General features: G+C 50.5%; 1 protein-coding gene across 1 annotated transcript in view; it reads left to right on the forward strand.

Moving 5' to 3' along the window:
• TMPRSS9 (transmembrane serine protease 9) overlaps nt 1-11,526 on the forward strand; it is a 62,884-nt gene that overhangs the window by 30,643 nt on the left and 20,715 nt on the right. The window contains 5 exon segments of the mRNA XM_017874905.1: nt 3,252-3,379; nt 6,757-6,824; nt 6,970-7,145; nt 8,778-8,819; nt 9,997-10,110. Coding sequence (XP_017730394.1) covers nt 3,252-3,379; nt 6,757-6,824; nt 6,970-7,145; nt 8,778-8,819; nt 9,997-10,110 — 528 coding nt within the window.

Here is an 11,526-nt window from a genome sequence, read left to right on the forward strand (position 1 = left end):
AGTGAGCTGAGATCCGGCCACTGCACTCCAGCCCCAGCGATAGAGTGAGACTCCGTCTCAAAAATAAATAAATAAAAATAAAAAAATAAAAAAATAAAAAATAGCCGGCCGCGGTGTCTCACGCCTGTAATCCCAGCACTTTGGGAGGCCGAGGCAGGTGGATCACATGAGGTCAGGAGTTCGAGACCAACCTGGCCAACATGGTGAAACCCCGTTTTTACTAAAAATCAAAAAAATTAGCCAGGCGTGGTGGTGGGTGCCAGTAATCCCAGCAACTTGGGAGGCTGAGGCAGGAGAATCACTTGAACCCGGGAAGCAGAGGTTGCAGTGAGCCGAGATTGCGCCATTGCACTCCAACCTAGGCAACAAGAGAAAAACACCATCTCAAAAAATAAAAATAAATAAATAAATAAATGAGAGAGAAAAAGAAAATGATGCCAGGCGTAGTGGCTCACACCTGTAATCCCAGGACTCTGGGAAGCTGAAACGGGAGGATTGCTTGAGCCCAGGAGTTCCAGATCAACCTGGGCAACATGGCGAAACCCTGTCTCTACAAAAAACACAAAAAATTAGCCAGGGCCGGGCGCGGTGGCTCACACCTGTAATCCTACCACTTTGGGAGCCTGAGGTGGGCAGATCACTAGGTCAGGAGTTCGAGACCAGCCTGGCCAATATGGTGAAACCCCGTCTTTACTAAAAATACAAAAATTAGCTGGGCGTAGTGGCACGTGCCTGAAATCCCAGCTACTCAGGAAGTTGAGGCTGGAGAATTGCTTGAACCCAGGAAGTGGAGGTTGCAGTGAGCCAATATCATGCCACTGCACTTTTGCCTGGGCAACAGAGTGAGACCCTGTATTTAAAAAAAAAAAAAAAGGGGGGGCCAAGCACGGTGCCTCACGCCTGTAATCCCAGCACTCTGGGAGGCTGAGGCGGGCAGATCACGAGGTCAGGAGATCGAGACCATCCTGGCCAACATGGTGAAACCCCGTCTTTACTGAAATACAAAAAAAATTAGCCGGGCGTGGTGGCGTGCACCTGTAGTCCCAGCTACTCAGGAGGCGGAGGCAGGGGAATCCCTTGAACCCGGGAGGCGGAGGATGCAGTGAGCCAAGATCATGCCATTGCACTCCAGCCTGGCGACAGAGTGAGACTCTGTCAAGAAAGAGAGAAAGAAACAGAGAGTGAGAGTGAGAGAGAGAGAGAGAGAGAGAGAGAGAAAGCCAGCCAGCCAGGCGAATGGCGGGCGCCTGTGGTCCCAGCTACTTGGGAGGCTGAGGCAGGAGGACCACTTGAGACCAGGAGGTTGAGGCTGCTGTGAGCTGTCATTGCACCACCACACTGAAGCCCAAACAATAGAGACCCTGTCTCAAAGAAATAAGACATTTTAAAACATAAACATGAGAATTCAGTCCTTCCCGAACAGCTCACCGTTTTAGCTGGAGATGTCAGGAGAGGCTGAGTGGAGAGCAGGGGACATTCTGAACTATTTGTGCAACTTCCTGAATCTGCAGTTGTTTCAGAGTGGAGACTTACAGAGTGAGGTTGAGACACAGAGGCGGCGCAATTCAGTCCACCCACCAGCGTGCTCGTGTTTCTCTATTTTTAGTTTCTTGAACGAAAAAACATACCGTTTTTAGAATTGGTTCAGAATATTCTATCTACTGAATATGTGACTATGTAAATAGCCATCTAGCATATCTATCCATTTAGGATAATCGGAACTGGGGCCCAGCTTTCACAGATTACGTGGTTGCTATTTGCATCTTTTAAATGTTGTAATTATGGCCTTTTTTGGGGGGGGGGGTTGCCTGGTGTGCACTTCTGGTAGTTTTAACGTATTTTTGACCAAAACTCGTGCTCTCATGGTTTCTGTGGTTACTCTTGTAGTTTGTATTTAGAATTTTTTCTGCTGCTTGACTCAGCATAGGAATTTTTTTATGACATTATTTTTGCTATACTTTGTATTTTGGGCACAACATAGGCAACAGCTAAAAACCAGTGCTTTCTGCCGGGCGCAGGGGCTACCGCCTGTCATCCCAGCACTTTGGGAGGCCGAGGAAGGCAGATCACCTGAGGTCAGGAGTTCCAGACCAGCCTGGCCAACATGGAGAAACTTCATCTCTACTAAAAATACAAAAATTAACGCTGGGCGCAGTGGCTCACACCTGTAATCTCAGCACTTTGTGAGGCTGAGGTGGGCGGATCCCCTGAGGTCAGGAATTCCAGACCAGCCTGGCCAACATGGTGAAACCGAGTCTCTACTAAAAATGCAAAAAAACTAGCCAGGTGCGGTGGTGCACGCCCGTAATCCCAGCTACTCAGGAGGCTGAGGCAGGAGGATCACTTGAACCTGGGAGACAGAGGTTGCAGTGAGCCGAGATCACACCACTGCACTCCAGCCTGGGTGACAGAGTGAGACCGTATCTCAAAACAAACAAGGTTGGGCGCAGTGGCTTACGCCTATAATTCCAGCACTTTGAGAAGCCAAGGCTGGTGGATCATCTGAGGTCAGGAGTTCAAGACCAGCCTGACCAACATGGAGAAACCCCGTCTCTACTAAAAATACAAAAATTAGCTAGGCGTGGTGGTACATGCCTGTAGTCCCAGGCACTACTCGGGAGGCTGAGGCAGGAGAATCACTTGAACCCGGGAGGCGGAGGTTGCAGTGAGCTGAGATCGCACTATTGCACTCCAGCCTGGGCAACAAGAGCAAAACTCTGTCTCAAAACAAACACACAAACCAACCAGTGGTTTCTAAAGATGACCTCATGGGCCTGTGGCCGGAGAGTCCTGATGGCCTCTGGCTGTGCTCATGTGCCTGCAGCAGGAGGTGGGATCTGTCATTTCACCATCTCCTGATGCCATTCCAGCGGTTACTCCCTGAAGTCAGCTCAGATCCTGGGCCAGGCACGACATGGGAGACAGGCATAAGCAGAACCTCTTCCTGCCTTCAAGGAAAACGCGCGGGCGTCTGGGGCTCACCTGACTCTCATCCACCTTGTACTGTACCTGGGAACCTCCAGGGGGGTGGCTGTAGAATTCAGCTCCAAACCAGAATGCTTTCGGGAATTGAGGGAGAGCCCTGTGAGTAGCTATTCAGGGCAGCCACAGGGGCGTTGGCCACCCCACTGCAAGTCGGGAGTGACCACCAGAGTGTGTGAGCACAGACAGGGCGGGTCCCGGGCGGCAGCTCAGTGGAGGCCTGAGCCCCCAAAGGTGGGCTCTCTCACGGGCCCTGGTCTTGTCCCCAGCCTTCCTCTCTACACAGGGCGTCCATGTGGACCACACGGCCGAGCTGCGGGGAATCCGGTGGGCCAGCAGTTTGCGGCGGGAGGCCTCAGACTATCACCGCACACTGACGCCCACCCTGGAGGCACTGGTGAGGGTGGTCTGTGTTTGGGGGCCAGGAATGAAAAGCGGGTGGCCAGGGCTTTCACCTGGAGCTGCTTTCCATGTGGGAGGGAGGCAGGCTGGAGGCAAGGAGGCTGAGGTGGAGGCTGTGAGACTGGGAGGCCAGGCCATGGGGGAGGGGGCAGGACGAGGCCAGGTGGTCAAGGCAGATACCTGCAAGGCAGAGCTGTATCCACTGAGGACAGGATCACATGGGATTTTAGGCCACATTTAGAGGTTTTTTTCTTTCTTTTTTTTTTTTTTGAGATGCGGTCTCACTCTGTCGCCCAGGTTGGAGTGCAGTGGCACGATCTCGGTTCACTGTAACCCCTGCTGCCCGGGTTCAAGTGATTCTCCTGCCTCAGCCTCCCAGGTAGCTGGGATTACAGGTGCATGCCACCACATCCAGCTGATTTTTGTATTTTTAGTAGAGAGGGGGTTTCCTCATGTTGGCCAGGATGGTCTCGAACTCCTGACCTCAAATGATCCTCCCGCCATGGCCTCCCAAAGTGCTGGGATTACAGGTGTGAGCCACCATGCCCGGCCCTTCACATTTAGAGTTTTATATTTTATTCTAAAGGGGAATCAGAGCCCTCATGTATAGCTGGGGGAATTTATTTTATTTTATTTTTTTGAGACGGAGTCTCGCTCTGTCGCCCAGACTGAAGTGCAGTAGTGCGACCTTGGTTCACTGCCACCTCCGCCTCGTGGGTTCAAGCGATTCTCCTGTCTCAGCCTCCTGAGTAGCCAGGGTTACAGGCACCCACCACCAAACCTAGCTAATTTTCGTATTTTTAGTAGAGATAGGGTTTCATCATATTGGCTAGGCTTGTCTTGAACTCTTGACCTCAAGTGATCCACCTTCCTCGGCCTCCCAAAGTGCTGGGATGACAGGTGTGAGCCACTGCACCCAGCCTGGAGGAACGTAAAATGAGGCATTCCTGGAAAGCAGGAAAAGGGAAAAAATAATACAGTGATGTATGCCGGGCGCAGTGGCTCACGCCTGTCATCCCAGCACTTTGGGAGGCCGAGGCAGGTGAATCACCTGAGGTCAGGAATTTGAGACCAGCCTGGCCAACATGGAGAAACACCATCTCTACTAAAAATACAAAATTAGCCAGGCGTGGTGGCGCATGCCTGTGGTCCCAGCTACTCAGGAGGCTGAGGCAGGAGAATCGCTTGAACCCGGGAGGTGGAGGTTGCGGTGAGCTGAGATTGCACCACTGCATTCCAGCCTGGGCAACAAGAGCGAAACTCCATCTCAAAAACAAACAAACAAAAAACAGTAGTGCAGCTGCATGGAAAACAGGCTGACAGCTCCTCAAATGGTCACACGTAGTGACCATGTGATCCACAGTTTCACTGCTGAGGGTCTACCCGAGAGAAGTCAAAAGATATATCCAGGCCGGGCGCGGTGGCTCATGCCTGTCATCCCAGCACTTTGGGAGACCGAGATGGGTGGATCACGAGGTCAGGAGACCGACACCATCCTGGCCAACATGGTGAAACCCCGTCTCTACTAAAAATACAAAAATCAGCCAGGCATGGTGGCGCACGCCTGTAATCCCAGCTACTTGGGAGGCTGAGGCAGGAGAATCACTTGAACCTGGGAGGTGGAGATTGCCGTGAGCTGAGATTGCACCACTGCACTCCAGCCTGGGCGACAGAGTGAGACTCCGTCTCAAAAAACCCAAACCAAACAAAAAATGTATGTCCACACGAAAACCCGTGTGTGGATGTTCATAGCAGCATGGCTCATAACAGGTAATGGTGGAAACTCAGATATCATGAATGGATGAATGGGGAAACACAGCGTGGCCATCCACACACTGGAATATGACTCAGCCAGGAAAAGGAGCCAGGCTCGGACACAGGACACAGCAAATTATATCTCAATGGAAAAAAAAAAAAAGTTTTCTATTTTATTCTAAGAGAAATAGACGTGTGGCCACATCAGCAATCATGTATTAAAAAGAGCACTCCAGGCAGGCACGATGTGGGTGCCTCACATTTGTAATCCCAGCACTTTGGGAGGCCGAGGTGGGTGGATCACCTGAGGTCAGGAGTTCGAGACCAGCCTGAGCAACGTGGCAAAATCCCATCATTACTAAAAACACAAAAATTAGCCAGGTGTGGTGGTGTGTGCCTGTAACCCCAGCTACTCGGGAGGCTGAAGTGGGAGGATTGCTTGAGCCCAAGAGGTGGAAGTTGCAGTGAGCCGAGATCGCGCCATTGCACTCCAGCCTGGGTGACAGAGCGAGACTCCATCTCAAAAAATAATTTAAAAAAACAGGCTTGGCGCAGTGGCTTACACCTGTCACCCCAGCAATTTGGGAGGCCGAGGTGGGTGGATCATGAGGTCAGGAGTTCAAGACCAGCCTGGCCAACATAGTGAAACCCTGTCTCCACTAAAAAATACAAAAAATTAGCCGGGCATGGTGGTGTGTGCCTGTAATCCCAGCTACTTGGGAGGCTGAGGCAGGAGAATTGCTTGAATCTGGGAGACAGAAGTTGCAGTGAGCCAAGATTGTGCCATTGTACTCCACCCCAGGCGGCAGAGCAAGACTCTGTCTCAAAATAATAATAACAACAATAAAAATTTAAAAATAAAACTTAAGTCTGGGTGTGGTGGCTCACAACTGTAATTCTAGCACTGTGGGAGGCCGAGGCAGGCGGATCATGAGGTCAGGAGTTCGAGACCAGCCTGGCCAACATAGTGAAACCCTATTTCTACTAAAAATACAAAAAATTAGCTGGACATGGTGGCAGGCACCTGTAATCCCAGCTACTTAGGAGGCTGAGGCAGCAGAATCGCTTGGACCTGGGAGACGGACGTTGCGGTGAGTGGAGATTGCACTACTATACTCCAGCCTGGTCGACAGAGCAAGACTGCGTCTCAAATACGTACATACATACATACATATAAATAAAAATTTAATTTTTGGGGGGGGCATGGAGTCTCGTTTTGTTGCCCAGGCTGGAGTGCAGTGGCGCGATCTTGGCTCACTGCAAGCTCCGTCTCTCGGGTTCACGCCATTCTCCTGCCTCAGCCTCCTGAGGAAGTGGGACTACAGGCACCCACCGCCACGCCCAGCTAATTTTTTGTATTTTTAGTAGAGATGGGGTTTCACCATGTTGGCCAGGCTGGTCTCAAACTCCTGACCTTGTGATCCGCCCTCCTTGGCCTCCCAAAGTGCTGGGATTACAGGTGTGAATAATTTTAAAATTTAAAACAATAAATAAAAGGAAATGCTTTCCCATGAAACCAACCCCTTCTCCAGCTCCCTGCAACACCAACAGGCCTCTGCAGTGCCAGGGTGCCCATGCTGTGGGTCTCAACGTTTGCCGTTCTTGTTTCTATTGCAGTTTGTAAGTAGTTTTCAGAAGACAGAGTTAGAGGCAAGCTGCGTGGGTTGCACGGTGCTGAATTACAGGTGAGTTGAAGCTTCCATTGGGTGACAGAAACTTGGTGGACATCTGGGAGTTTCTGGAGGACTCCAGAAAAGTTTGGAAAATTCTAGAAGATTCCAGCAGGGAGGAGTCCCTCCCTCTCCAAGGGTCTCTCCTCCATACTTGTAGGGATGGGAACTCCAGTGTCCTCGTACATTTCCAGTTGCACTTTCTGCTGCGACCCCTCCAGACGCTGAGCCTGGGCCTGGAGGAGGAGCTATTGCAGAGAGGGATCCAGGCAAGGCTGCAAGAGCGCGGCATCTCCCTGGCTGCCTATGGCACGATTGTGTCGGCCGAGCTCACAGGTGAGTGGGCAGTCGAGACCGAAACCCCATCACGAGGAGGCTGGAGGGGGGCAGGCGTTGCAAGATACATTTTGATAATCACCCCTTCCCATAAAAAGAAAACAAACTGGCCAGGCGCGGTGGCTCACGCCTGTAATCCCAGCACTTTGGGAAGCCAAGGCGGGCGGATCACTTGAGGTCAGGAGTTGAGACCAGACTGGCCAATATGGTGAAACCCCATCTCTACTAAAAATACAAAGATTAGTTGAGCATGGTGGCGTGGACCTGTCATCCCAGCTACACGGAATTCTCCTGAGGCAGGAGAATCGCTTGAACCTGGGAGGTGGAGGTTGCAGTGAGCCCAGATTGTGCCATTGCACTCCAGCCTGGGAAAAAAGAGTGAAACTTCGTCTCAAAAGCAAACAAATAAATGTAAAAACTGACATTGCCTTTGCCTTAATGGTGTGGACCAGGGGTCAGCCATCTTGTTCTGTAAAGACAGTGTAAATCTTTTCTTTTCTTTTCTTTTTTTTTTTGAGACAGGGTCTCACTCTGTTGCCCAGGTTGGAGTGCAGTGGTTTTAAAAACTAAAAAATTGTACAGTGCAGCAGGTCATGACTGGAGAGTCAGATGCAAGTTCAGACCATTTGTTGCCGGGCATGGTGGCTCACGCTTGTAATCCCAGCACTTTGGGAAGCCGAGGCGGGTCGATCACAAGGTCAGGAGTTCAAGAGTAGCCTGGCCAAGATGGTAAAACCCCATCTCTACTAAAAATACAGAAATTAGCCAGGCGCAGTGGTGGGCGCTTGTAATCCCAGCTACTCGGGAGTCTGAGGCAAGAGAATTGCTTGAACCTGGTGGGGCGGAGGTTGCAGGGAGCCGAGATCGCACCACTGCACTCCAGCCTGGGCGACAGAGCGAGACTCTGTCTTAAAAAAAAAAAAAAAAAAGATTAGTCACCTTGACTTTGACGCACAGAACATTTATGATTCCCTCCCCACCAACCGTAACATGCTGGTTGAGGCCTTAATAACCTCTGCTCCAGTGTTCACAGAACTTCCCTTGGCGATAGGGAGGTTCCGGGCCCCGTGCAGTTTGGTGGCTGCCTGAGCCCTGTGGCTAGTGAGTCCTCTCCATGGGCCTAGTGAGACTGAGAATCGGTGTTGAAGTGGATTTCATCCTCACTGACCGAAGGTAGAATTTAAGTGACTCTGGGGTGGATGGGGCAGCTGCTTACTTTACTCCACTACCTGTCTGCAATAGGACGTTTTCTTTCCTTCTTTCTTTTTTTTTTTTTTTTTTTTGAGATGGAGTCTTGCTTTGTCGCCCAGGCTAGAGCGCAGTGGCCGGATCTCAGCTCACTGCAACCTCCGCCTCCTGGGTTCAAGTGATTCTCCTGCCTCAGCCTCCCAAGTACCTGGGATTACAGATGTCCGGCACCACACCCAGCTAATTTTTGTATTTTTAGTAGAGATGGGGTTTCACCATGTTGGTCAGGCTGATCTTGAACTCCTGACCTCAAGTGATCTGCCCGCCTCGGCCTCCCAAAGTGCTGGGATTACAGGTGTGAGCCAGCGCGCTCAGCCAATAGGACATGTTTAGAGGGTTTTACCACTTATTCAATGAGCTTCTATCTTCTCTGTTTTGTTGCAGGAAGACATAAGGGACCCATGGCAGAAAGAGACTTAAAATCAGGTATGTTTTTCTCTCTGGCCTTTTCTCTGATTGCAGTTACTGACAGAGGTTTCCTAAGATTCCTTTCAAGGAAGTGAAAGAATCTCTGCAGGGAGGCTGAGGCAGGAGAACGGCGTAAACCCGGGAGGCAGAGCTTGCAGTGAGCTGAGATCCGGCCACTGCGCTCTAGCCTGGGCGACAGAGCGAGACTCTGTCTCAAGAAAAAAAAAAAAAAGAAAGAATCTCTGCATCAAGGCCAGGCGTGGCGGCTCACACCTGTCATCCCAGCACTTTGGGAGGCTGAGGCAGGAGGATCACTTAAGGCCAGGAGTTTGAGACCAGCCTGGGCAACATAGCAAGACCCTATCTCTACAAAAATAGTAATTAAGGCTGGGTGCGGTGGCTCACACCTGTAATCTCAGCACTTTGGGAGGCCGAGGCAGGTGGATCACAAGGTCAGGAGATCGAGACCATCCTGGCTAACATGGTGAAACCCCGTCTCTACTAAAAAATACAGAAAAAAATTTACCAGGCGTGGTGGTGGGAGCCTGTAGTCCCAGCTACTAGGGAGACTGAGACAGGAGAATGGCATGAACCCGGGAAGCGGAGCTTGCAGTGAGCCAAGATCGCACCACTGCACTCCAGCCTGGGCGACAGAGCGAGACTCCGTCTCAAAAAAAAAAAAAAAAAATTAAAAGCCAAAATAATTTTAAAATTTTTTTTAAAAGTAATAAAAATTAGCTGGGCATAGTGGCATATTGCCTGTACTTTCAGCTACTTGGGAGGCTGAGGAAGGAGGATCACTTGAACCCAGGAGACAGAGGCTGCGGTGAACTGAGATCGTGCCACTGCACTCTAGCCTGGGCAACAGAGTGAAACTACATCTCAAAAAATAATAAATAAAATAAATAGTCTGGCCTGGTGGCATGCACCTGTGGTCCCAACTACTCAGGAGACTAAGGCGGGAGGATTGCTTGAACGTGGAGTTAGAGGCTGCAGTGAGCTGTGATTGCACCACTGCACTCCAGCTTGGGTGACAGAGCTAGACCTATCTCAAAACAAAACAAAAGAAAAGAAAAGGAAAAAAAAGGAGAGAGAGAGTTTCCGTGTTTTCATAGGTACTAAGTGTAGAGTGGTGCCTTACTGCAACCGGGAGATGTAGCATGCGGTCAGAAAGTTCATTCTTTTCTGTCCTCAGGCCGCTGTCCAGGGAACTCCTTTTCCTGCCAGAACAGCCAGTGTGTGACCAAGGTGAACCCGGAGTGTGACGACCAGGAGGACTGCTCCGATGGGTCCGATGAGGTGCACTGTGGTCAGTCTGCCTGTCCGGCCTGGTCTCTGGGCCCTTTCCCTTTTTCCAGGGTCAGCTGCTGGCTCTGGTCTCTGGTCACTGTGCTTACGTCACTCAGGCACACAGGCCTGGCATTTATGGGGGCCGGGCAGAGAACAGAAAGGGGCACCCATGGTATGGGGAGAAATGTGAGCAAACAGCAGAGAAAAGGAAAAGCGCAGGTGTGTGATGGGGAGAAGCCTGGGGAGAGGAGGGAGAAGATATCAGGCTGAGAACAGGTTCTGGCCAAAGCCTGGGAAGTCTTGAATGCCAGGAACTGGAGCTCTGTCCTGTAAGTAGTGGGATGTGGCCACAGGGATTTGAGCAATGGAAAGAGACAATGAAAATGCTGGAAGAGATTAGCTGGGCATGGTGGCTCACACCTGTAATTCCAGCACTTTGGGAGGCCAAGGCAGGAGGATCACTTGTGGCCAGGGGTTTGAGACCAGCCTGGACAACATAGTGAGACCCTCATCTCTACTAAAAAAAAAAAAATTAGCCAGTGTGGTGGTGTGTGCCTGTGGTCCCAGCTACTCAGGAGGCTGAGGTGGAAGGATCGCTTGAGCCCAGGAGATTGAGGCTGCGGTAAGCTATGATTGCGCTACTGCACTGTCCAGCCTGGATAACAGAGTGAGACCCTGTCTCAAAAATAAATAAAATAAAATGCTGGAAGAGTACCCAACATTTTTCTAGCAATGCTAGCCCATGCAATAAGGTAAGGACAGCAGTTTAAGTATTGGGAAGGAAGAGGAAAAGCTTAATTCATTTGAAATCATTGTCTATCTAAAATAAATCAAAATCCAAACAGAAGGAGAGAAGCTGAAAGAATAAAATAAAATGAATCAAGAAATTGACTAAAAAGCTATATAAAATAAAGGCCGGCCAGGCATGGCAGCTCATGCCTGTGATCCCAGCACTTTGGGAGGCCGAGGCGGGTGGATCACGAGGTCAGGAGATCGAGACCATCCTAGCTAACATGGTGAAACCCTGTCTCTACTAAAACTACGACAAAATTACAGGCATGGTGGTGTGTGCCTGTAGTCCCAGCTACTCAGGAGGCTGAGGCAGAATGGTGTGAACCCAGGAGGCAGAGCTTGCAGTGAGCCAAGATCACGCCACTGCGCTCCAGCCTGGGCAACAGAACAAGAGTCTGTCTCAAAATAAATAAATAAATAAATAATAATAAAGGCCAGGTGTGGTGGCTCATGCCTGTAATCCCAGCACTTTGGGAGACCAAGGTGGGTGGATCACTTGAGGTCAGGAGTTCGAAACCAGCCTGGCCAGCATGGCAAAACCCCGTCTCTACTAAAAATACAAAAATTAGCCAGGCATGGTGGCAGGTGCCTGTAATCCCAGCTACTCAGGAGGCTGAGGCAGGAGAATCGCTTGAACCTGGGA

The sequence above is a fragment of the Rhinopithecus bieti genome, unplaced genomic scaffold (genome assembly GCF_001698545.2).
Source record: "Rhinopithecus bieti isolate Rb0 unplaced genomic scaffold, ASM169854v2 scaffold_9769, whole genome shotgun sequence".
Taxonomy (NCBI): Eukaryota; Metazoa; Chordata; class Mammalia; order Primates; family Cercopithecidae; genus Rhinopithecus; species Rhinopithecus bieti.